Source organism: Amia ocellicauda, chromosome 8 (assembly GCF_036373705.1).
Source record: "Amia ocellicauda isolate fAmiCal2 chromosome 8, fAmiCal2.hap1, whole genome shotgun sequence".
NCBI lineage: Eukaryota > Metazoa > Chordata > Actinopteri > Amiiformes > Amiidae > Amia > Amia ocellicauda.
In genome coordinates this window covers 1,958,634-1,986,581 of record NC_089857.1, presented here as the reverse complement: position 1 = coordinate 1,986,581, position 27,948 = coordinate 1,958,634, and the positions used below count along the sequence as shown (strand labels likewise).

The 27,948-nt window shown below is 42.2% G+C and overlaps 1 protein-coding gene across 1 annotated transcript; it reads left to right on the top strand.

The window, feature by feature from the left end:
• Positions 1-1,362: 1,362 nt before the first annotated feature.
• On the top strand, positions 1,363-27,948 carry thnsl2 (threonine synthase-like 2). The gene is made up of 9 exons (XM_066711786.1): positions 1,363-1,678; positions 3,650-3,874; positions 4,022-4,216; positions 20,182-20,334; positions 21,699-21,929; positions 22,172-22,320; positions 22,638-22,763; positions 22,852-23,006; positions 25,222-27,948. The coding sequence occupies exons 2-9, from the start codon at positions 3,652-3,654 to the stop codon at positions 25,430-25,432; spliced, it is 1,443 nt and encodes a 480-aa protein (XP_066567883.1). The 5' UTR covers positions 1,363-1,678; positions 3,650-3,651; the 3' UTR covers positions 25,433-27,948.

Sequence of the window (27,948 nt, the reverse complement as noted above, 5' to 3'; positions counted from 1 at the left end):
ATCGCTTATCAGTGTGGTGTCCATGCATTTATGCACGGGAATTGCAAGCGGCTCTGGGGTCAGACAGCTCACCGAGCTCCTCTCACTTCTTTATTTCTTTTCTCTCATTTTCTTTAGTTCCTCACTATATCGTATTTTATTTTCTCCCTCTGATGTATCCCCTTTATTGCTATGTATCAAAGTACTGAAATTGACTGTTGCCCTTTCGTAAATTGCACAGCATTTAATTATCGACTACCTTGGATAAGGATTCGCAAATAATAATAAAAATCATATATATTTATGTCTCTTACCTTGTAAGTCACCCTGGACAAAGGCGTCTGCTAATAAATATAGCCTATATATTTATCACAACCCAAAATATCAATCTAAAATATTCACAAACGTCATCCATAACAATGTTCAGTTATTCATTGTGTGCATTTGCTACTGTGTGTGTGTGTATATATATATATATATATATATATATATATATATATATATATATATATATATATATATATATAGTGTGTGTGTGTGTGTGTGTTTATAGTTGTGCTTGTGTGAGGCTCACTGCTGTGTGAAAGGTGAGGTGAACCTAGTGAGGACATAGCCTGCACTATGGACTTTGCTCAGATAGGGCCACAATCCACGCTTTTGAGACACATCACAAAAAAATGTTACATTTTATTACTGCAGAGACACACATAAAATCAGACTCTGTAGTGCACTGCAGGTTAGTGTGATCACAAGTTACCTGTTTTAATGGTGGCAGTAGTTACAGTGTGTACCTGAGGTGATGAATCTGGCTGTACATTTCCACTCCAGGACATCGTGTCCACACACTTGTCTGTGGAGCTCCCTATGGGTGACACGGGTGTAACAGCACCAGCACTGCTGTCCTTTTAGAAGTGTTTCAGAATGTTCAACTCAGCATCAGCAAGAAGTTGAGGCACACATTTATCCTCAACAACTGGGAGATTGCAAGGAGTGGTGGAGTGACTGTAGAGCTTTGTGGTCTCTCACAAACTTCCACAATCAACATGCAGTACTTAGTCTACACATGACATCTGCACACCATCTACACACACAGCTTACAAACAGTCTACATGCACTGTTCTTACACACTCTGTACATGGACTACCATTCCATCACGCCGTTCAGTATTCCTCCTCTCAGCTGAGCAGCCACACAGCCACATGACCTTGCAAGCATGTCTACTGGGAGGAAAGTCCATGGTTACACTGTGTGTGTTTTTTAAAGAACTTAAGAGCCTCGGAAATAATAGTCTTGGGCTTCTGATTAACCCACAGACCCTAATTGATCCGGGTTATTGATCACTGATCAATCTTTTATCATACTTTTGTCTGGGTAAGACAGTTGACAAACTAACAACCCACTCAACTGCTTCAACTCAGGAAAAACTATCTTCTTCTTCTTCTTCTTCTTCTTCTTCTTCTTCTTCTTCTTCTTATTATTATTATTATTATTATTATTATTATTATTATAGGTATTGTGAATATCGTGTTAAGTGTGCCGTTAGAGCTGAGTGTCGCTGAGTGACCGGCAGAGGGCACTATCGTATTTGCTTCCTGAGGGAGCAGGTGGACGGCTGTGCTTCCCACACTGCAGTTCACTTTCTCAGCGGGGAGACCGCGCTAGTCACGGGCAGCACAACGGCAATCCAGGCCTCTTACAGGTAAGTTTTGACAAAGTTACTAAAGTGCACAGACACTTCTTCAGCGCAGTTGGTGATAATAATACGAGGTATAATTTCATAAAGTATGTCTACAGAGATGTACAGTTTGTTGAAGGCATCTGCACTGTACTGTCACTGTTAGTGCAGTGGTGTGTGTTTTTGAATTGTACTAAATTAATGTGCAGCGGGTTAGAGTGCCTGCCAGCTGCGTTCTGCTACGTTAATGTTAAATGGAAAACATATTTTACAATACCTGGCAGTAGTGTAAATACAAGTAGCAAAATAAAACTGTTATTTAACTGTACCTCTGTACTTCACAGATACTGATCTTGAAGTGAACTCTTCATACATACAGAACGGTCTCCTTATAATCTACGTCACAACAATGTAACACAAACTTTAGTTTATTAATTGCACGTTAGTAATTTAAATAATTAAGTTCTGTATTATCATTTCCTGGATTTTACATTACAATGTTAATGTTGTGTAACTGTCCAACGCTGTGATTACGGGTATCCTTCAACATCTATATTTAATAAAAGTGACGATTTAATAACAATATGTTTTAAAGTAGCGTTGCATTAAGTTGCAAGGAAGGGTGTTTTGGAAGGGTTAGAGCTATCGGTACTTTTCAAAATGTTGACAACATTAAATATGTGACATTTTAACGACGTTAAAGTAAATCATTGTAGTGATATGCCAGTGAACTGGCTGATGCTGTAGTTTTAATATTTTCTAGCTAATTTATTGAAAACATATGCATCATATGATATAAAACATAACAAATCTATAATTATTATTATTAGTGATTCAGATAATCTTTTAAGGAAATCATTCGGTAATTGTCTGAGTGATCAGAGAGCAGTACAACTGCTCCAAAGGAAAGTTACTCCAAGCACCACTTTCTAAAGATGTCATCCAGACTTTCAATCTGCTTTTTTGTTTTATATATACAGTGAGGGAAAAAAGTATTTGATCCCCTGCTGATTTTGTACGTTTGCCCACTGACAAAGAAATTATCAGTCTATAATTTTAATGGTAGGTGTATTTAACAGTGAGAGACAGAATAACAACAACAAAATACAGAAAAACACATTTCAAAAAAGTTATAAAATGATTTGCATGTTAATGAGGGAAATAAGTATTTGACCCTTCGACTTGGTGGCAAAACCCTTGTTGGCAATTACAGAGGTCAGACGTTTCTTGTAGTTGGCCACCAGGTTTGCACACATCTCAGGAGGGATTTTGTCCCACTCCTCTTTGCAGATCCTCTCCAAGTCATTAAGGTTTGGCAACTCCAACCTTCAGCTCCCTCCACAGATTTTCTATGGGATTAAGGTATGGAGACTGGCTAGGCCACTCCAGGACATTAATGTGCTTCTTCTTGAACCACTCCTTTGTTGTCTTGGCTGTGTGTTTTGGGTCATTGTCATGCTGGAATACCCATCCATGACCCATTTTCAATGCCCTGGCTGAGGGAAGGAGGTTCTCACCCAAGATTTGACGGTACATGGCCCCGTCCATCGTCCCTTTGATGCGGTGCAGTTGTCCTGTCCCCTTAGCAGAAAAACCCCCCCAAAGCATAATGTTTCCACCTCCATGTTTGACGGTTGGGATGGTGTTCTTGGGGTCATTCCTCCTCCTCCAAACATGGCGAGTTGAGTTGATGCCAAAGAGCTCGATTTTGGTCTCACCTGACCACAACACTTTCACCCAGTTCTCCTCTGAATCATTCAGATGTTCATTGGCAAACTTCAGATGGGCCTGTACATGTGCTTTCTTGAGCAGGGGGACCTTGCGGGCGCTGCAGGATTTCAGTTTCATTGATATCCCTGAAGTTTAATTGACTTGGTATTATATTGTGATGATTTTTTTGAGCAGTTTATATTGTATTAGTATCAATGTTTCTGTGTTATCTAGAGTATCATAGTCAGTGATGTGTGGTGTGTCACTAACTTGTGTCCTCCCAAGAAATGCGGTACTGCAGCACGCGTGGGGGTGTGGTGGGGCAGGGGTTCCGGGAGGTGTTGCTCTCGGGATATGCGCAGGATGGTGGGATGTTCATGCCAGAGGAGATACCTACTGTGCCCATCACCACACTACGCCAATGGGTTGCCCTGCCCTATCCCGCTCTGGTGCAGGAGCTCTGCGCCCTCTTCATCCCCTCTGAGGAAATACCCAGAGACCAGCTGGATGGTGAGGATTGCCCCCGTCTCTCTGACCCTCTATCCTCTGGGTGTTTGTGTGTATAGTCAGAGTGTGTATTGTTAGTTTCAGTTATTGATATTATCAGTTAGTATATATTGTCAGTGTGTGTTAATACTGTATCTTTCTGTGTGTTAGCCCTGCTCTCCCGTGCCCTGGCTGGGTTCTCAGTGCCAGGGGCAGTGCAGATGTCTCAGCTGGGAGGTGGGCTGGTGGTGCTGGAGCTGTGGCATGGCCCCACGCTGGCCTTCAAGGACCTAGCAATGAGCTGCTGTGCCCAGCTGATCTCCCACTGCCTATCCAGCCAGCGTAGGCATACTACTGTGCTTGTGGGTGAGGGAGCTCTCACTGTCTGTTGTAGATCTGTCTCTCTGTAACTGTATAACTGTCTCTCTGTTTGTAAATTTGTAACTGTCTGTAATGTTTTAATGGTCTGTCTGTATATCTGTCATTCTGTAATTCAGTCTCTCCATCTGTAACTCTTTATCGCTTGCTCTCTGCCTGTAAGGTTTGACTCTGTCCGTTTGTATCTTTGTAACAGACTGTCTGTCTTTAGATCCATAACTCTGTTTATGTCGGTCTGCAACTGTAATTCTGGTGTTGATTTAATGGATAAGTATGCTAGAAACGTAAGAAAGTTTACAAATGAGATGAGGCCATTTGAAACATCATGCTCGTTTGGTGTGCATTAATAATTTAGTGATCCAAAGATCAAGCATACTTGTAGGACTCAAGTTTTCATTAAGATACTCCTCTGTTCTCTGAGACATTTTACAAGTAATGCAGGTGGTCTGTAATTTACCAATATTTACATCCATTAGATTGAAGCCTTAAATTATGATACAAGCCAACTACATGCGTTTAAACAATGAAAATATTTTACCAGCTAAGATAATACTCAAATATTTACATTTTGCTTTTGAGAATAAGAAACTGAGCTATTTGATCTAAACAGATGTTCAGAAAAACTCAGCCAGTGTCCCATTTACAGTAGAGATGCTAAATGCAATAAATTAAGGTAGATTTGTTCCTATCATGGTCATCTTATATTTTATCATTATAGGCTATTTTAGGTTTGTAAAAATATTTAGTATTTTTATGACCTGACTGGAAGCTTTTTTGGGATCCAACGATTTGCTAATATGATCTTGCATTAGGCTACCATTTAAGTTTTTTAATGATCTGGATCAAAGTGTTTTAGAATTATACTAGTTGCATTGACAAAGACCATATATGCACAATCGGTGGAATTCTACATATCTGCAAAGATCTGCGTGAATCTGCGCTAGAAGAACGCACCCAATAGCTTCCTCACAGATACGTTCTGCATGGAAATACTTTTACAAAGTAAATGAAAACACTGTTAAGTGTATAATATGTGGAGTGCAATTAAACCACAAATCTGCAGCTGGTTTGTTAACCCATCTATAAGCAGCCAGCTATTGCTATTTATTTTGCATTCACTGGAACTCAAGCGCACAGGTGTGTTTCCGAACGTAAAGACGTGTTACGACGAATTCAGTGACCGCTAGGATTCTTGTGACCAGGTGGATGTGCGCATGGCGTGTATTTTTCACAGACCACAACAAATGCATTGAGACACTCGTTTATATTAATTTCTTATTACTACACAAGTAATACCAAAGTTGTAAACGTATGCAGAAATCATACACAATGTTTATTTAGTTATTTATTTGTAACTAATTTAATTCCTGATAGCTTTTCACAACGATCACACACACAGGTGAAGCAATAACAGAAACTTTGAACTTTAAAGGAGATTATAATGGTCAATTATTTGCCATCTGTACGCACACACCCACTTTTGTCACTATAGTGTGTATTTGCTGTCACTAAGGAAGAGGTCACCATTTTTTCCTAGGGGCACAGTTTTTTACAGCCATCGAAAAATGTGGTGATCCCCCTGTAAATCAGTTTTTCAGATACACCCACTTTCTTGATGTAATGTAAATAAACTATCCACATAACCTGTTCTAGTTTATGATTATAAACCTCTATTTTATCATTTTACAGAGGATGTGCTTGGAGGCAGACCAAGCAACTTTTCCCCCTAAAGGGAGTGCATTGCCATGATCTGGAAGCCATCATGTAGAAAAATCAGGTATATAGGATAATAGGACAGTATGAGAAAGTTAATACTGATGGCAGTGATAATGAATCTGTATTATACTGCACAAATTCGGGGGCCAGTTCATGAAGCTGCCTTTAAAAAGTTAGGTTTAGCTCAAATTCTCACAATTGACAATACAGTTTATTAAATCTAGCCATGTTTATTGCATATGAATTGATAATTTAAATGTGCTTTTTTGGATGAGCAGCAACATTGCCAGGTTAATCTTGTATTGTCCATGGTACAGTAGTGATGTTGCACTATATATATATATATATATATATATATATAATGTTAAATTAATATGTTAAATGCATACATGAACAACAAATGACATAATCTACATTAGTGAAACAGTCTGGTGGTGGTGTTCTAAGTATTTCTCGCATGTGAGACTGCAATATCTGGTGGCCACTAAGAGGTTGCTGTTCTTGGGAATGATTGTTTTCCAAAGAATGATTAGTTGCATGTTTAAAGACAAATAAATGGGCATGATAAATTTACAGATCTATAATATGAGAGGCAGAAGATAAATACATGATAGAGGACAGGTCTAAGAGTATGGTCATGGGCCTGACTATATAATTAAGTTGTGTGTAGTGTTTATTGGTTTGGCCTGAATCCCCTTCTAATTAGTCATGACATTACGCAGGGAATGAAAAGGGCAAAGTTTCTGTTGTGATTCCATGTTATGCTTCATTCTTTGTTCATCTAATAAATATGTTTGATCACACAAAAAAGTTGTTGATTATTTAGGTGAGAGATAGACACACTAGCTGAAAAGTTTGGGCAGTTTTGCAGAAAGGGGAGTCACCAAATTTTTCAGTGGCTGTAAGAAGCTGTGCCCCTTGGAAAAAATGGTGACCCCTTCCTTATTGAGAACAGATGCACACTATAGTCACAAACATGGGTGTATATGCAGGTTGGAGGGACACACACTAGCAGTACAAGTTTGGGCATTTTTGAAGAACTCCTGCTTGATTTACAGGAGGGTCACCAAATGTTCCAGTGGCTGTAAAAAACTGTCCATTGGAAAAAATGGTGACCCCTTCCTTATTGAGAGTAAATACACACTAGAGTCACAAAAGTGGGTGTGTATGCAGGTTAGAAGTCATGTATACACATCTCAATAGACAATTTGTATAGTTGCTGTTGTTTTTAAACAATCCATTCAGCATGCACAATTGCACAAAACAGATATAAGCCGTGCACAAGCGCTATTCTCGCTCTGTTTGCATCAGTACGCATGCTCTATTGACAATGACGCGCTTTGCACCGCAAGCGAGTGATCACATGCTCCCGTAGGCAGACAGCGGGGATTGCTGCCGGTGCATGCGTACATCCACCTGGAAACAGTAATAATACGAGAGTCTGATACAAGAAAAAATACAAATAGAAGTATTTACAAGTTCCCACAGAGAGACGCAGGAAAGTACAGGTGAGAGGCAGCCATCTTGATGTTTGACTAGTTTCAGACCAGTCTTAGCATTGCTCGTTTTGTTTTAAGTTTGTCTAATTTGAAGTTAACATTGTCTGTAGTTTGCCTAAATTGAAGTCAATTCAGTTCAGCTGCTGAATTGGTGAAAGTAAACGGGTTGTAGAAGGGAGATTTTGTCAAAGGACTAGCAGGAATTCTGTTGCAGGAGGAGCCAGGTGTGGCCAGTTAGGTGTGAATTGGGGGTAGGTAGACAAAAGCTACTTAAAGTAGCTGTTGAGAAAGAAGTAGTTGACTAGGCAACAGGAACCATGGGACTTAAAAACAAAAACAAAAAAAAACTAACATTTAGAAGCATGTGGTCACTACAGTGTCAGGTTTGCAGAATGATTGCCTTCCTGGGTGAACTCATCCAAGAATGTTTCATTCGTGAACGTTGTCGACAGGTTGAAATCCTAGAGATCAAGGTTCGTGATCTTGAGGGTCAGCTTGTTGATCTGCGCTGTATTAGGGATATAGAAGAATTGGTCAATCAGTCCATGAGAGAGAAAACGCCAAAACCTAGGAGAGTTGAGACCTTAGAGCAGGACAGCGTAGAGAACTGCTGGGTTACAGTAGGTCGTAACTGCAGAACAGGGCGTGCACAACCTCTAGAGACACTCCAAGAGCTAGAAATGCCCAACAGGTTCCAACTGCTGGACACTGAGTTGGACAATGACAGCTCAGAGGGTGATGGGGGGGCAGCTGAGCACCAGAGCACCATGGTGCCCACTCCCCCACAGAAGAGACTCTATTCTTAGAGGTGAAGATCACACAGTGTGCTCTAGTGATAAGGAGACCCGCATGGTATCTTGCCCGCCTGGTGCTCAGGTTGCAGTTCTCCCTAAACTAGTAGACGGGCTACTGGCCAAAGCCGGGGGGAATCCACTGGTCATAGTCCACATTGGAACCAATGACATAGGAAAAGGTAGGACACAGGTTCTGCAAGAAAAATTTAAAGAGTTAGGAACAAAACTAAAGAGCAGAACCTCCATGGTAGTTTTCTCCGAAATACTTCCACATGCCAGGCCAGGGAGACAGGCAGAGATTAGAAAGTTTAACAAGTGGTTGAAATCTTGGTGTAGGGAAGAGGGGTTTTAGGTTTATGGAGCATTGGTCTTTCTTCTGGGATAGATGGGACCTGTACAAACCGGATGGTCTACATCTAAACAGAAGGGGGGCTAAATTCATTGGGATAGTGTATGGGCAGAGAAATTGAGAATCATTTAAACTAGTGACCAGGGGGGCAGGGAGCTCTGACAATGGGAGATGTTCTTCTAAGGGAGGAAAACAAAGGGAACCCACTAGTAGGAAAGTCCTGAAATGTTTGTACCTCAATGCCAGGATTATAAGGAACAAGATGTTAGACCTAGAAGCCACAGTGCTTGCATGCGACTACGATGTTGTAGGAGTGACGGAAACATGGCTTACAGAAAATGATGGGGATGAAGTTAGAAGGATACACACCGTTTAGGAGAGACAGGCAAAATCGAAGAGGAGGTGGGGTAGCATTATATGTGAAAAATGACATTGAGGCAGAAGAATTAAAATTAGATCCCAGTAACGGAACAGAATCTTTGTGGGTGAAACTTTTGAACAAGAGATGTGGAGGATTAGAGGTAGGAGTGTGTTACAGACCACTCAACTCAGATATTCAGCAAGATGTTGCATTGTACAGTGTAATCAGGACTGCATGTAGCAAGGATGTGGCTGTTATAATGGGGGATTTCAATTTCCCAAACATAGACTGGGAAAGCCCATCCGGGACTGCAGAAGCAGAAATAGAAATGATTGAGATGGTAAATGACTGCTTTCTAACTCAATTTGTCAGGGAACCAACCAGGCAGAGTGCATGCATTGACTTGATATTTTCAAATAACAGGGGGACACAAACTGTGATCATAACATGATTAGCTTTGAGGCATTCTTTCAAAAAACAATGACCAAGTCTAAAACAATGGTCTACAATTTCAGAAAAGCAAACCTTGAAGGTATGAGGCGGCACTTAGAAGAGGTAGACTGGAGCACACTGGATACAGATTCAGTTGAAAATGGATGGTTATATTTTAGGAGAAATTTGTACCAAAACTTAGCAAATTGAGGACTAAAAAACAGTGGCCAAAATGGTTTAATAGAGGTATGCAAAAAAATATCAAGAGGAAGAAAATGGTGTATAGCGCATACAAAAGGGACGGAGACGAAACAATACATAGAATATGATGAGCTGCAAAGAGATCTTAGGAAAGGGATCAGGAAAGCAAAGAGGGAAATAGAAAGAAACATAGCTCTTGGAGCTAAAATTAATGCAACGTAGCAAATGTTTTAAATGAGTATTTCACTGAGGTTTTTACAAACGAAAAGACAGATAACATGCCACAGGTTAACAATCAGTCCAGTCAAACCCTAAGAGAGATCAGGATAAATGAGGAGGAGGTACTAAAGGGACTAGCAGAATTAAAAACAAACAAATCATCTGGGCCAGATGGTATATTTCCAACAGTACTTAAAGAAATGAGGGAAATTATTTATAGCCCGCCTACTCAAATATTCCAATTGACACTTAGAACAGGGGATGTGCCAACTGACTGGAAGACAGCAAATGTCATACCAATCCAAAAGAAAGGGGACAAAACTGGGCCAGGAAATTACAGACCAATCAATCTCACCTGCATCACCTGTAAAATGTTGGAAAAAATGATTAGACAGAAAATAGAGGAACATCTTAATGAAAACCATATTCTTGGAGATAGTCAACATGGGTTTAGATGAGGAAGATCATGTCTTACTAATTTATTAGAATTTTTTGAACATGCAACTGCAGCTGTAGATCATGTGAAAGCATATGATATGATATACTTATATTTTCAGAAAGCTTTTGATAAGGTTCCACACCAGAGATTGATCCTCAAATTGGAAGCTGTAGGCATTCAGGGTAATGTAAGTAGATGGATTATGAACTGGTTGATGTATAGGAAACGGAGGGTGTCGATTAGAGGAGTCGCTTCTAACTGGTGTAGCGTAAGGTACACTTATACATTTCAATTAAAGATGTGAATTTATAGTATCACCTTATCATGAATCCTGGAATCTTGTAGAACTCAATTTCTGTAATAATTGGATGCAGACACCAATTCCAAAGATATAAATTGTCAAATTTATTAAAAACAAAGACTAAATGTAGCACTACACTAATTATACAAAAGGGAAAAACTAATTAATTCAACTCTAGATCAACAAATCAAAGACAAATCACTTCCGTGACCAAATCAAGGACCATGGGATCACATAAGATAACACACAAATCGTTAAACAAAAAAGGTTATAAACACATTGAATACAATACCGGTTAGTAAGACGAAGGTGAGTCTCTCATTAGTATTGTTAATCAGACATTAAATAATTACGCAGGTTAGTATTTATGTCAGGTAACTTCTCGTTATATATATATGTTTCTCGGCACCTAAACGTAAATGAGACTGATATATATATATATATATCAGTCTCATTTACGTTTAGGTGCCGAGAAACATCCTATCATTACTTGTTACCACAATTTCCCTTAACTGATTATTATTCAATGATTAAGGGTAGGCAGGGCCACCAATAATCTAATGTCTATTAACGTGTGTCAATTTCAGACTAAACAGTTAAACAGGAATGAGAAGATATTTCTCAGCGTTGACAGATTTTATTCCTAAAATTATCAACAAAACAGTTTAATGCAACACACATTTATATTTAAGCAAAACTAAGTTATATTACACATTCTAGAGTTATGAATCACAGATTAACATTTCTAATTGATTTCTCAAATGTCATGAATCAAATTGAACTCCAAATTGTTAAACTTATCTGAACTTCGTCGCAGAAAGGCCTCTCTGGCTTCGGGCTCAGATAACAGCACACGGCACGAGGTCCGTGTGGTTTGGAACAAAGGCAGTCCGGTTCGGCTTTGTCCAAGAACTTCCACTCAGTCGATGCACCTGGAAGTTGGGGGTTTCGCGAAACAGAGTCTTTTCCAAACAGATTTTCCACTGGTTTGAAGGCTCCATGGTTGTGCACAAAATCTTCTTTGTAAGCAGGGCTTCCACCATAGTTACTTGAAGACAAAGTCTTTGAGGAAAGCAGGGCCCTGTTTGGTTCCAAGGGTCAAGTTTCTTAAGACTCAATAGCTATTTAAATGACTGACACTTTCGTATTCAGTCGACTTAGTCAATTGTCCAGCTGTAAAACTCCACTGATCAGGTGGGCACAGGCGGGCAGGCGCAGTTTCTAAAGTTCTTTATTTAATAAAGTCCTTTAAAAGAATTCTTCGTACAGCTCAATCTCCTTCTCCCAGTTTAACTCTTCTGTTGCCGGCAAAGACTTAGTTGGTTTCTGGTTCCGGTTCGGGCAACAGAGCTACAGGTTGAGCTATGGCAGCGAGTTACTGGTTCAGGTGAGAGAGAGAGAGAGAGAGAGAGAGACGTACACTACCCTTTATACGCCTATCAGATCAATAGATGATTGGTTCTTGAGTTTGTGAGATTGGAATTCGGTTTCAGCCCCCAGTGTCCTATTGGAGGGGGGGTTGATTTATGACTGATGTCAATCCATGCCATCTTTTGGAAATGCCGGTTGGCCCGGGTTCGTAGCTCTGTGTCGGGATTTCGGCTCTCGTCCATTTCAAAGAGTTTTTATTACCTACAGGCCCCCTTCCCCAGACATCTCACAGCAGGATTCCAAACTATTTGGCCTATTCTCGGTGCCATCCTCGCAAGATTGTCACTTTGATGTAAACCAGTTCACAGCTGATGAGTTAAGGAAATCTGATAACTTTGGGGGGGGAGAGGTCTTCTTTAGATCAGTGCTTCAGCTCAGAGCTAAAATGCTCTTATCAAAATACACCCATCATAATGCTACACTGGAGTGAGGTTGTTAGTGGAGTTCCACAGGGATCAGTATTAGGGCCTTTGCTTTTTCTAATCTATATTAATGTTCTGGACTCTGGGATAGTTAGCAAACTTGTCAAATTTGCAGATGATACTAAAATAGGTGGCTCAGCAGATACAATCTCGGCAGAACAGGTTATTCAAAGGGACTTAGATAACATTCAGTTGTGGGCCGACACCTGGCAGAGGAAATTCAATGTGGACAAGTGAAAGGTAATACACGCATGTAACAAAAATGTCCACTTTAATTACACTATGGGAGGTACAGATCTAGAAGTAACGCATGAGAAAGACCTAGGAGTCTATGTGGACTCCTTACTTTCTCCATCCAAACAGTGTGGGGAAGCAATAAAAAAGGCAAACAGAATGTTAGGGTATATTGTCAAAAGTGTAGAATTTAAAACTGTACAATGGACTAGTTAGACCTCATCTGGAATACTGTGTACAGTTCTGCACTCCACACTTCAAGAAAGATATTGCTGCTCTAGAGGCAGTTCAGAGGAGACTACGTGGGGATTTGATCCAAGTCTTCAAAATCATGAAGGGCATCGACCACATCAAACCAGAGGAATTTTTCCAGATCAGCAGGGACACACACACCTGGGGACACAAATGGAAATTGGGCTAGAAGGCATTCAAAATGGAAAACAGGAGACACTTCTTCACACAGAGAGTTGTCACAATCTGGAACAAACTCCCCAGCGATGTGGTAGGTGCTGAAAATTTGGGAACATTCAAAAATAGATTGGATAGGATCCTTGGAACACTTTGTTATTAATGGACACCAAACGAGCACAATGGGTCAAATGGCCTCCTCTCGTTTGTAAACTTTCTTATCTTCTTATGTTCTTATGCGTGAGTTGACAGGTCTTTTATTGCTGATGTTAATTCCACACATCTTGTAATAGGAATGTATTTTTACATTGACTAATATTTATTTAAGAAAGTTGTTTTGTTAGATAAATATTAATGAATTATAAAGTATTAATTTATGGGGAAACGATTTGTGATAGAGACAGGCGTCTTTACCTGCGTAGCTGAGATTCTGCTGAAAAGAACCATGTGCAGTTTGTTTACATTTAGTCTTTGCTGGCGTTTGCGCAACTGCAGAACATAGCATAGCATAGTGTTGACCAATGGAAAGGATGTTACTATGTTTATGTCATCAACCTAGAGATCTTAATTTTTTACTCAATCACAGACCGTGACTCTTTGAATATCTAGCCAATCCGAAGACCCGCTGAAAGCCCTGGAACTCGGGTATTAGATTAAACGCTGCCCCAGAGCACACTCTGGAGGTCAGAACACAGATGAGAGACTATTTTACAGTGCACGTGTTACATCATATGCTATTACTTGGGGAATGTGTTGACTTAAGAGATAAGGTAACTTAAATAATCAGGATGAGTGGCTGGTAATAAGATGGCAACAAAAGAGTGCAGCAGAAAATGAAGCAACTTGCAACAGAAAATAAAAAAAATCTAGTGACAAAAATACTGACCTTCTTCACAGCAAAACACATTAAAAAACACAATAAAGACTATATACTACTTCTAGAATAATCAAAAGTGAAGATCATAAACACATAACCATAATATACTCTGAAGCTCTCTCTATAAAAAAATCTGTTACATTCATACCATAAAATCAGTGTTACATAATGCACATAAGTCATTTGCTATGCATATAGTAAAAACTTTTTGCACTTTTCCAGTGATAATAGGTAGTTTTTTTGACTTAGCTTTGTAATCTGTTCATCAGTCCTTCAATATCGGTATGTATAGGTTTAAGTATATTAATTAGAGCTGTCAGTTAATCGCATTTCTCTATTTTGGTACGAGTACAAATCAAAATTACGAATTGGAAAGTGCTTGAAATCACTGTCAAAAATAGCCACAAGGCAGAGATTGTGTATTGTCGGAACAATCGATGAGGATCATGCAAAATGCCAATGCTGCATGCTTATAAAACAATACTATAATACTGCACATGTGCAGGGTACAAAAACTTAACATTCCACAATGTCTTCTGAAATATTTATTTCCTAGTTCTATATAGGGTGACATTCAGCTGCCTCTCCTTGTAGCAGGACAGCCCTGAATACTTTATCAGAGTTAATTTGCACAATAAAACGGAAGTTGGGATTAAGACATTGAAGAATAGGACCCTGGCACAGGCTCTCCTTCAGGAGAGTTATTTTTTTCATTTCACTTCACCAAATTGGACTTTTTTGTGTATGTCCATTACATGAAATCTAAATAAAAATCAATTTAAATTACAGGTTGTAATGCAACAAAATAGGAAAAATGCCAAGGGGGTGAATACTTTCGCAAGGCACTGTATATTCTAACTGCTTACTGTATTGTTATTTTTGTCCACAGGGGTTTTTCCCCACATAGCATAGCACTAGCAGCGGCAGTAAAATCCGAGGCCCGACTACCTGGCCTGAGCCTCAGTGTGTCATAAGAGATCTCGCCCGCGGGAGGGGCTCCTCCGCTGGCTTTCGCCCGCACTACAGCCCGCAGAGCCACGCAACCTGACCTGCCCCAACAGGTAGTGTTGTGTCATGTAGAGGCAGGAGGCAGGAGCCCAAGCTGGCAGAGCTCTCGGAGCATGATGACGCATCACCAACCTCGCCCCTTATCTTTGAGATAGCGGCGGCAGCTGATCAACTGTTTCGTGTGATGCATCAAGGGGCAAGGGTGACTGGGCGGTCCCTGGCAGCCATTGCGACGGCGCACTGCCAGCTCTGGCTGTTCCAGGCATGACGGGTTCCTGAGGCGGACAGGACCCCCTTCATGGACGCCTCCATCTCGCCGGGCTTCACTTTTGGCCCCTCTGTGGAGGAAATGCTCTCATGCACCCTTGAAGAGAGAGAGCAGTCCCTGCAGCTGGCCCGGGTTTACCCCGTTGCACCCCAGGCCCAGCAGCGCAGGCAGCCTGGGCAACTCACCGATGGGGAGGCCCCCGGATCGTGGCAACAGCCCCACCCTCCTGCCAACCTCCGACAGCGTCTCTCTGGCAGGCAGGCAGGCCCCCCCCCCCCCCGGCTCGCCTACGGCAGCTCGTGGTAGGAGGAGGCCTGGTCCAACCCCACCTCCCCCACCACCCAAGCCCCTTCCCTGAGGCGTTCCAGCAGCCTCTGGCCCACCCATACACCCCCCAGTCATGACGACAGATGCCTCCAAACAAGGTTGGGGAGCAGTCTGTGATGGACCTGGTGTTCGAGGCAGGTGGATGGAGCCCACATGGGCCCTCCATATCAACGTACAACATACAAACAGTCTCATTTCCTGCCAGTCCTAAGGGACAGACGTGCTGGTTTGGACGGACAACACAGAGGTGGTTGCCTATATCAACAGACAAGGAGAACTCTGGTTGCGCAGACTGTACTTTCTAGCACGCCATCTGCTTCTGACAAGATTCAGATTCTGGTTTGCAGACCTGATGGCCCTCCTTGATGGAGAGCCTTGGCAACTCCCAGTGAGAGCGGATTTGTTGTCCCAGGTGCAGGACACACTATGGCACTCCAATCTGGGCCTCCTCCAGCTCCTGGCCGCTGAGCGGGAGTGTTTGATTGCAAGACACCCCCATGGCAGACATTTGTGCAGCTGCAGCTTGGGCCTCGCCGCTTACATTGTCTGGTTCTACAAGTTGGATGTGATGGGACCGGTCCCTTCCATTGGGAACCTGGTGTTGGCTGCTGTTGAGCCCCAGTAGCCCACGGGCTCTGGCTCCTGATTTCCTCTCCCAGTGTGCCCCTGTTAAGCGCATCCTGATGGAGGTATTTGAACTTTGTCTTCCCTTCCACCGGACTATGCCTTTCAGTCGAGCACCAACACGAGCTGTTCCTGGACTTGCTGACATCCTGTCGATGTGTTCCAGGGTCTGTGATGCAGCTTCCAGATACGTTGCCTTACGAGGCCGCCCTGTATATAGTTAGTTAATTATTGCATTGTGTTGCGGTGGTGCAGGCGTATGGCCTGTACCCCACTATGTATATATAACATGTGTAAACAGCAGGTCTGTGGGTCACTCTGGGTGTGTGCCATAGATCGAGAGGCTCTGATGTTCTGCTGTGTACATAGTTCATTTGTCAGCACAGTAGAGCTAATGTTGCCCTGTGTTAGCTGGTCTAATCAGCAGGCATGAACTGCTCCTATGTTCCGTGGTAGGTGCATGAGTTGGTTCCTGTGCCCCGTGGTATATATACACTCACCTAAAGGATTATTAGGAACACCATACTAATACTGTGTTTGACCCCCTTTCGCCTTCAGAACTGCCTTAATTCTACGTGGCATTGATTCAACAAGGTGCTGAAAGCATTTTTTAGAAATGTTGGCCCATATTGATAGGATAGCATCTTGCAGTTGATGGAGATTTGTGCGATGCACATCCAGGGCACGAAGCTCCCGTTCCACCACATCCCAAAGATGCTCTATTGGGTTGAGATCTGGTGACTGTGGGGGCCAGTTTAGTACAGTGAACTCATTGTCATGTTCAAGAAACCAATTTGAAATGATTCGACCTTTGTGACATGGTGCATTATCCTGCTGGAAGTAGCCATCAGAGGATGAGTACATGGTGATCATAAAGGGATGGACATGGTCAGAAACAATGCTCAGGTAGGCCGTGGCATTTAAACGATGCCCAATTGGCACTAAGGGGCCTAAAGTGTGCCAAGAAAACATCCCCCACACCATTACACCACCACCACCAGCCTGCACAGTGGTAACAAGGCATGATGGATCCATGTTCTCATTCTGTTTACGCCAAATTCTGACTCTACCATCTGAATGTCTCAACAGAAATCGAGACTCGTCAGACCAGGCAACATTTTTCCAGTCTTCAACTGTCCAATTTTGGTGAGCTTGTGCAAATTGTAGCCTCTTTTTCCTATTTGTAGTGGAGATGAGTGGTACCCGGTGGGGTCTTCTGCTGTTGTAGCCCATCCGCCTCAAGGTTGTACGTGTTGTGGCTTCACAAATGCTTTGCTGCATACCTCGGTTGTAACGAGTGGTTATTTCAGTCAAAGTTGCTCTTCTATCAGCTTGAATCAGTCGGCCCATTCTCCTCTGACCTCTAGCATCAACAAGGCATTTCCGCCCACAGGACTGCCGCATACTGGATGTTTTTCCCTTTTCACACCATTCTTTGTAAACCCTAGAAATGGTTGTGCGTGAAAATCCCAGTAACTGAGCAGATTGTGAAATACTCAGACTGGCACCAACAACCATGCCATGCTCAAAATTGCTTAAATCACCTTTCTTTCCCATTCAGTTTGGAGTTCAGGAGATTGTCTTGAAAAGGACCACACCCCTAAATGCATTGAAGAAACTGCCATGTGATTGATTGGTTAGATAATTGCATTAATGAGAAATTGAACAGGTGTTCCTAATAATCCTTTAGGTGAGTGTAGTTTGTTTGTACTACATTTTAAGTTGCCAGCACAGTGGAGCTCTCTGCTCTGTACTGTTCAGTTGAGTAGGATGCTCCTGTGCTGTTTCAGTGGGTCTGTGGCCCCGCTCTCGTTAGATCAGGGGTCCACTGCCATGATAATGCACGGAGGCTGCACAAGTTGCTTGATTGCCTGCGCCAAATATTGTGCAAGTAGATTGTATATGCCTCGCTCCTAGCTGCACTAGTAAAGCAGCCGGCCTTGCTATTGTAAGTGGAGTTCCCGGTAAGAGCGTGACTGTGGTCCTCGCTCCTGGGTGACCCAGGCGTGGCCCTACGGGGTCCCTTGGATTACTGTCTGGAGTTGTGTTGTTGAGGCCTCCTAGCGGGCACCTCAGGGCAGGCTCCCTTATCAGTTTGCTCCCTTGTGATAGTTTTGTTACACAGTTACCCCTCCCCATTGGGAAGTGCTTCCGACTTGAAAGATAACGATAGGTTGCAAATGCAACCCCAGTTATCTGAAAAAGGAAGCACTGCCCAAGGGTTGCAAGGTCATGCAGGAGTCCTAGCTCCCGGCAAAAGAGGATGAACCTGCGCTGATGTCACGTTTTATAGACCAAGGAAGGGGAAGTGAGTGACGTGCGCAGGGGCCAATGTCAGCTTTGATAAAGTGACATTTTCGATCAGGTTCCTATGGAAATGTGCAGAACCCCCCCCCCCCCCCCTTGGGCGGTGCTTTCAGATTCAGATTTCAATTCGCAACCTATCGTTTCATTCTTACAAGTGAGATTGGTCAAGGCAGATGCAGTTGATGAACAGATGGAAAAGAGCGACAGTACCACCTTGCTAATTGCAGAAATGATTGTATCTATTTTGGAGTTGTGGGCCAAGGTTTAGACCTCAAGGCTTTTCTATCTTGCACAGTTGGTGTTTAACATGCCTGCATCGATGACAAAACTGAAGTATTTGATCTGGGATTGTCCGAAGCTCATTTAGTTGTATTGACCAAAAATTAAGCCTAATGGATAAGGATGAAGAGTTGTTTAAGATCCTTATCCAGGGCGACTTACAAAATATTAGCACAGTGCAGTGCAGTTCAAGGCATAAAACAATACAAATTCAAATTTGCATATTACAGTGCAATTCAAACCATAATACATTTTTCAAATTACAATTTACATATTACAATGCAATTCAAACCATAATACAAATTCCAATTTACACAAGTGAATACAATATATGAGATCTTACATCCTGGATTTTAAAAGCCAAGTGCAGACATGATGTTAGGTCACAGTCAAGGGCCAAGGGAAAGGGAGCATCAAAATAACAAATAACATCAAAATAACAATCAACAATAACAATAACAATTACAATCAAAATAACAATATGAGTACTAGTAACGCAAGGCAAGTAGTATGATAAAATCTTGTAAAGTGCTATCTTACAGGAGGCTGGGGAAAACCGTGAGAATGCGTAACTGCAAAACCTGGGCAGGAGAGGTGTGTGACGAGAGAATGAAACGCATGCAAGAGAATGAAACGCTGGGAGTGTGTGTTGATGACAGGGTATTTATACTCTTATACCCATCCAACTTGATGGAGCTTGAGCAATTTTACAAAGAAGAATGGGCAAAATATGCTGTGTCCAGCTAATAGAGACTTATCCACATAGACTCATGGCAGTAATTGCTGCCAAAGGTGCCCCTACCAAATATTGACTGAAGGGGTGATTACTTATCCATTCAATTATGTTCTGTTTTGTATTTGTAATTAATTTAGAACAATTTGCAGATTATATTTCTCACAGTGAAATGTGGAAAAGTCCAAAGGGGGTGAATACTTTTGAGAGCCATTGTATTTATACGCACCACATTATTTAACCTCCCTGCTGTTTCTTCCAGAGAGTTCCCACATCACCTCTGCCAATGTTAAGCCTTGGAGTTCCAGTAGATGATTCCTCATCTCTGTTTCTTTCCTTTGCCTTTCTTGTGTTTATTTTGTTAGTTTCTTAGAACTCCTCTCAGAGTTTGAAGGCTCATGCATGAGGAGGATATCGTTAGTTTATGTAAATGTGCTGAATAAAAATGCTAATGCAAACCCTGTGTGTCCTCCACTCCCTGGCATTTAGGTGTTAGGCTAATTTATAGTTTATATAATTTATAGTTTTCCTGTTTTCCAATGAAGACGTTTATAAATTCATTACATTTTCATTTACATTTCTTGTACAAATAAAAAAATAAAAAAATCCCTAATAATATAATAATACATTGAGATTTTTTTAAATATAAAGTCCATTTACATTGAAATGCATACATCTCTCTTTCTCTTTCTCTCTCACCCTCTACTTCTCTTCCTCTTTGCAGGTACTTCAGGTGACACGGGCAGCTCTGCAATACACAGTGTGTGCGGGTTACAGGGTATCGACATCCTGGTGTTATTTCCCAAGGGGGGCTGCAGTGCTGTGCAGGAGAGACAGATGACCACTGTGCTGGAGGACAATGTGCATGTCTTTGCAGGTCAGGACAAATGAACAGAGACACAGGACAGACTTGCTGGATAGATTCACTAGAGACACAGCACTAAGACCGATGCACTCACGGTACTGAGACAGGGACAAATAGATACATAAGAACATAAGAAAGTTTACAAACGAGAGGAGGGCATTCGAACCATCTTGCTTGTTTGGTGTCCATTAATAACATTGATCCAAGGATCCTATCCAGTCTATTTTAAAATGTTCCTAAATTTTCAGCTTCAACCACATCGCTGGGGAGTTTGTTCCAGATTGTGACAACTATCTGTGTGAAGAAGTGTCTCAGTCAGTTCCCAGTCACTCCGAGTAGGACATTCCCTTCAAACCTGGACAAGTCTGGTTGCTCTCCTCTGAACTGCCTCTAGAGCAGCGATATCTTTCTTGAAGTGTTAACTAGTGCATTGTACAGTCTGAACATTACTTCCCTTGCTCTAAATTCTACACTTTTCACAATATACCCTAACACCCTGTTTACCTTTTTTATTGCTTCCCCACATTGTTTGGATGGAGAAAGTGAGGAGTCTACATAGACTCCTAGGTCTTTCTCATGCATTACTTCATTTAGTTCTGTTCCTCACATAGTGTAATTAGTGGACATTTTTTTTACCACATTGAATTTCATCTGCCAGGCCCACAACTGAATATTGAATAAGTCCCTTTGAATAACCTGTGCTGCCGAAATTGTATCTGCTGAGCCATCTATTTTAGTATCATCTGCAAATTTGACAAGTTTGCTAACTATCCCAGAGTCCAGAACATTAATATAGATTAGAAAAAGCAAAGGCCCTAATACTGATCCCTGTGGAACTCCACTAACAACCTCACTCCAGTTAGAAGCGGCGACTCTGATCCACACCCTCTGTTTCCTATACATCAACCAGTTCATAATCCATCTACTTACATTACCCTGAATGCCTACAGCTTCCAATTTGAGGACCAGTCTTTGGTGTGGAACCTTATCAAAAGCTTTTTTTAAATCTTTTGGTATATCATATGCTTTCACCTGATCTACAGCTGCAGTTGCATGTTCAAAAAACTCCAATAAATTAGTAAGACATGATCTTCCTCATCTAAACCCATGTTGACTATCTCCAAGATTATGGTTTTCATTAAGATTCTCCTCTATTATCTGTCTAATCATTTTTTCCAACATTTTACAGGTAATGCAGGTGAGACTGATTGGTCTGTAATTTCCTGGCTCAGTTTTGTCCCCTTTCTTGTGGATTGGTATGACATGACTGTATGATATACTGACATGACTGTATGATATACTGACAGACGCAGTACTTTAGATTGTGCAATGTCCAATCCTCCTCTCAACCCACCTACCTCTTCCTGCCCCCGCAGCGGAGGGTAGCTCAGATGAAATCGATGTCCATCTCCGCAGACTGTTCTCGGACCCGGGGTTCTCCCAGCAGCACGGGCTGCTCAGCCTCAACTCGGTCAACTGGGCGCGACTCATGGTGCAGCTGGCGCATTTCTTCTATGCCTATCTGCAGTGCCATCCCACTCTGGACACACTGCCCCTGCCCACACTGGAGGTGGTGGTACCCACAGGTGGAGCAGGCAACATCACAGGTACAGTACAGATGTATGCACACACACTACAATAACAGACAAACAGACACTGCATTGACACTGACACATACATTCACATAAACTTCACTGACATTGGGCAGTGTGTATAGAGTTACAATATTACCATTTGTTTATTTGGCTGGAGCCATTTATAAAATATATATTTTTGTCTCTCTTTCTTTACTGTCTATTCCCATTTCTTCCCCCACCTCTCTCCCTCTTTCCTCCTCCCCACTCCCCAGCTGGCTGCATAGCAATGAAAATGGGTCTACCTCTGAAGTTGGTTGCCATGGTGAATGATAATGATATTGTGCGGCGGATGGTGCAGACCGGGTTATTCTCGATGGCTTCAAAGGTCTGCCACACACTGGCTCCTGCTATCGACATCCAGGTACCACACCAGGAGGCAGGGCTGTTTTCTGGTCCTTGTTCTTGTCTGTAAACAGTATACATGTAAACTGTAGGTGCTTTCTCAGGGTGTTCATCAAGTGCAACACTACTCAAATCACTTATAAAGACTCTTTCATTCCTTCATTTGTTTGTTTATTTCTGTTTGGCATAACAGACAAATGCTTCCAACAGTGTATGTATGGATAGCTCTGATCAGTCATGGATGAATCTTAATCCACTGCAGTCAGGTGAATATCTAGCTTGGTCCAAAACGTACTGTTTTTAATTGCACTGGCTTGCATTGGTGTTTCTCTGCAGGACCCTTACAACATGGAGCGTGTGTTTTGGCTGCTGTCAGGTGGGGACAGTGTGCTGGTTAGGGGGCTAATGGAGGAGTTCCACAGTACTGGCAGAGTGAGGCTGCCTGACACCCTACACAGAGAAGTACTGCACTCTACACACTTTCACACACTTTCGCATGTGCTACACAGAGAGGTACTGTTGTACACACTGACGCACTCTCTCTCTACAGCTGTGTGCAGTGTTGCATTGTGACTCTGTGTCTGATACGGGGATCGTGGATACGATGCGTCGGTGCTGGGAGGAGAGCCATTACCTGCTGTGCCCTCACACTGCCGTCGCTGTGTGGCACCACTACCACTGCCCACTTCGCCCAGGAGAGACCAGGTCTGACACATTGGTCCCGAAATTCAAACAGCAATTTCCATGCAAAATGTGTGCCGCGCCAAAAATATGCAGGAGAGATATTCAAACATGGCGCAAATCGTTGTGCAACACTGGAATATAGCATTTGTTTTCCAAACTGTGTATTGCAAACCCATCTGTGCCACTCCGCAGTGCGCTGTTATCCCCAGTGAAACAGTGCCGTGTTTCATGTTCTGTTATTTGTACATATATAGATCTCATTAGAAATTGCATCTGGCAACAGTCCGCACTGTGCAGTGCACTCGAGTCTGGACACATCAGACGTGCAGACCTCCTCAGTAATATAGTAGTGCACAGCTCTATGCCATTGTCCTGACAGGGCACACAATGAGGCTCAGATGCGTAGCATTGCAGTACAAACACATAGTAGTAATAAATATTACCCAATACCCATAATTGTCTGTATGTATGTAGGTCATCACAGACTCAAACGTATTCTTATTATGTACATTACTGCTGCTGTGTGTCCAAAACAGGTGTGTAGCACCTACTGCAGTGCTGTGTAGCTGCCATATCCTTTTTGATTTACATAAGTAAGCTTGTTTGAAAATACAGTGCTTACAGTGCACAAAGGGGATGATTTATTTATTTTACTTAAGTGTTTTTATTAAATTCAGTGCATATTTAGATGTCCTATTATTATTAATAATAATAATAATAATAATGTTTAGGATTTCTTACATTTAGTTCGGCTGCACTTAATTATTGATCCACTCTAACTGGATATCAATTAGTTAATTTACCTTTGTCTTAGGAGTTGACGTTCCCATGTTATTGAAATGCAATTCTAATTAAGAGAAGTTGTGTAAACACCTTATTCATTGCCGTCATTTGTTCATTCTTGTTTAACTCAGGAAATTATATATATATATATATATATATATATATATATATATATAAATATAATATATACATATACATATATATATATATATATATATATATATATATATATAAATATATATTTAATTTAAAAAAGGAAAAAAAATGACAGTACCACTTCAGGATTTAAACCCACAAAACCTGGCTTGAAGCTCTGTTCCTTAAGTACTGCGCCAACGGGGATTAGTAATAGAAAGCTTGAAACCGGTTTTAAGTAGCCTATAGCCACCACAACCAACTGTCTTGATTAGCTGTATATGACTCCACTACTGATAAATTACAAAATAAGAAGTAAGATCAAATGTGTGTGTGTGTATATACATACATAGGCTACATACACCTATATATGTATAGGTGTATGTTTTATGGCTCTATGATGGCACTCATGGGAACATATGTGGAAAACGTATGAGGGGAATAAATTGTGTCTGTGTGAGGCCTGTAACCCTGCAGCATATCTTCGCCTATTCGTGGTTTCTGTTACTGGGTGTGCAGTGCAGCATTACTGTCCAAATATCCACGCTGCATGCTACTAACTATGTCTCCTAGGTAATGCATGTATGTATTACCATTCTGTCAAAATAAAAAAAGACTGTTAGGGATCTGGTGCAGCACACGTACAACCATATACAAAAAAAGAGTCAACATTGTAATGCTGTAATGTTGCTGTCCAGGGGCTGTCCCCTGAAATAGTGCTGTGCGTGAGTTAACGGCATGCTTTTCAATGCATTATTTTGCGCGTCCCAAACCTGTTTTTTGCACGGTGCACAGCTACGAGTATAGCAAGAATCACGCTTAATTTCAGCCATCCATTTTGCGCATTGCATACAATTAAAGGGTGAACGAGGCAGAATGGATTGTGCCACGCAAAATGGGGTTTTGAATATGGGAAATAATGCGCATTTTTACACGATAGCCATTTGCGCTGCACAAACCCCTCTGCGTGGTGCATAAACCCTATGAATATCTAGCCCATAGACTACACTGCACTACCAAACACACAAACATCACACACAGTAGAAATAAATTTCAGTACAGAAACACACTGCACACATCTCAGACACCTTAAAACACATTTCTCTGTAACTGTATGTGCCGGAAAGCACTGTTCTGCACCTCAAACACACCATCAAACTCAACACACTGAAATGACAATACACACTGCACCCCAAATACTGTAGACTGCTCTACATGCTCTGTAACATACATAATACTGCACTCCTGTATTGACCATTGCACCTTGGAGGGGAATGTCAGTACATAGTTCAGCACTACTTCTGCTCCACCCCCTCAGGTGTTGCTTGGCAACAGCCTCCCCAGAGAAATTCCAGGAAGCAGTGCTGAAGGCGGGTCTAACTCCCAACATCCCACCTAAAATCCGAGCCCTGGAAACCATGTCGACCCGCTTTGAACTCCTGACAAAGGGGGAGGACTGGGAAGCTGTGCTGCGGGAGAAGATTAAGAGCATCTACAGGAGTAGGCAGACAAGGGTCTCTACGGAGTGACTCCCGATGGAGAGGGGTCCACACTGAAGCATCCTCTCTCCGAAATTGGGCTTCAAGGCATTCAAAACGGAAAACAGGTTTACACAGAGAGTCGTTACAATCTCTAGCAATGTGGTAGATACTGAAAATTTGGGAAAATTTAAAAATAGACTGGATAGGATCCTTGGATCACTTAGTTATTAATGGACACCAAATGAGCACGATGGGTCGAATAGCCTCCTCTCATTTGCAAACTTTCTTATGTCACTGCCAGGATAAGGTGGGATTATTATTATTGTCATTTAGCTGACACTCTTATCCTGGGCAACTTATATTTGTACCCATTTATACAGCTGGGTATTTTAGTGGAGCAATCTAAGTGAAGCACCTTGCTCAAGGGTTCAACAGCACTACCACATCCAGGATTTGAACCCACAACCTTCCCATCATGCATCTAGAGTGTTCCATCATAGTGTTCCCTTCTCTCCTCACTAGTGCACCATCCCTGCCAACATCCCCATTACATGCTTTACAGTAGGGATGGTGTTCTTTTGGTGATGCTCTGTGTTGTGCCCAACATTTAGACCAAAGACTTCCATTTTAGTTTCATCAGACCACGAAAAGTTTTCCCATATGGCTACAGAATCTTTTTTGCATATGTTAAATGGGATTCAAAGTGATTTCCAAGCACTTCACAAATCTGGACTGTATGATACTCACAAAAAGACCACATTGATCCCATTTGAACTTTGGGAACAATTGCATTTTTGTCACATGTTTAGCTGGTGCGGGTTGGAGCTTGGGATACAGTCTGCTCCATACAGACACTCCTCTCACTCCGCACCGCACCAGCTCCACCCAGTAGACTATACCAAAAGACCTGGGCCCTCTAGTTGGGTGGCCTGGAATGGAAGCTCAGAGACAGAACCACAGGTAATGAAAACAACACTTATTCACAAAATAAACAGGCATGAGGGCCAACCAAAAGATGCACTTAACACAAACCTAAATACATACAGGCTGTGTCTTCACTGTGGGACACGCACAAAACAGAAAGCACCAAAATCCTAGCTTGCTCTCCACTCCCTAATGGGTGACTGAGGCCTCCTTTTATAACAGGTGTCTTGGGTTGATTGATCAATTAGAGCCAATCACCCCAACTACCTGCAGTCCATGAACAGGCAGGGAAGGATCATTAACCCTGAGGAGTAGGCGGTGCACACCCATGTCCCCTTGCTGGATGTGGGAAGCACTGGGGACAGCTGCACCAGCTCTATCTGCTCTGGCTCTCGGGACTGCTGCAGCAGCTCCTCCCCCTCTGTCTCCCGGGATGGCACCCTTCCCATATCCTCCGCTAGGTACTTTAGAACCATGAGGGCGGTCTCTTTGATGGACCCCAGGTGGTGTGGTTGTTCCCAGGCGTACCACCTCCCCCGACATCTCTACACCACAGCATGTTGATGACTAGGGGAAGGTCATCGGAGAAGTTGCCCTCCAGGTGAACAATCCAGTCCCAAATCTCATAGGATAATGGAGAACTTGTTGGAAGTGCAGGGAGAGTGGTAGCTACTGGTACCTGGGGTGGCCGTCACTCATGTTTGGCCTGGTTGTGGGGGTCCATCCATCCATTGATGGGTCTTCAGTGCAGGATCAGCAGCAGTGGTCTGGCTCCCCACACCAGGAGTACCAGGGTAAGAGGCTGGCTGGATCCTCCACAGTTGGGGTTGGCAGCTGCTGTTGATACTTTCGCTGCCTGCGTCTTTTTTCTAACAAACCCCCCTGCCAAAAAAACCTGCAGTACTGCTCCGATTATCCCCAGTTCTGACACTACATGTAGTGGGGTGGCCAGGAATGGAAACTCAGAGACAGAACCACAGGTAATGAAAACAAGACTTATTCACAAAAACACTAAATAAACAGGCATGAGGGCCAACCAAACAATATTAAAACGCCATGCAATACCCTTGCGAAATGTGTACCTTTTGTACAAAATTCGATTTGGCACAAAAGATATCCAAAAGAGATATTCAAACATGGTGCAAAATATTTGCTTGACATTGCAATTGAGCACTTTTTTCTGTGCATTGCAAACCTGTGGACTGTTATTCGTACTGTTTGAGCCAGCAGTGCACAGTTATTGGATGAATGCACCCTCAAAAACTATTGCACAAATAATGTTATATTCAGTCGAATTAGGGCTTTTGTGCAATTCAAATTCGATTGTGCTATCATGTTTAATGTCAGCCGGGAATACATTTACATCTCATGTCAAACCACATGCTTATAGAGCCACAGCATTAAAGGAACAGTCCTAGGAAGGGGGATGAAAGAAGGCGAGTGCCATGTTACTGGAACTCTGGTCTTGTGTTATTTATGGGTGAACTGGCATTCAGCTTAGCTGACTAGAATTGTAGAGGGACTGGAAGAAAGTATAGATAAGGTGCAAGGAAGAGCTAGGTTTTATGTTTGTTTTTTTGTATCTGTGAATGCTCTTTATTGCACAGTGTAAAATAAACACAGCCATGTTGTACCTTGAA

Excerpts from the sequence above, each read along its gene's own strand:
- thnsl2 (XM_066711786.1), top strand. The coding sequence starts at position 3,652 with ATGCGGTACTGCAGCACGCGTGGGGGTGTGGTGGGGCAGGGGTTCCGG. Across the intron at positions 3,875-4,021 it reads ACCCAGAGACCAGCTGGATG|CCCTGCTCTCCCGTGCCCTG; the intron begins GTGAGGATTGCC and ends TCTGTGTGTTAG. Across the intron at positions 4,217-20,181 it reads GCATACTACTGTGCTTGTGG|GTACTTCAGGTGACACGGGC; the intron begins GTGAGGGAGCTC and ends TCCTCTTTGCAG.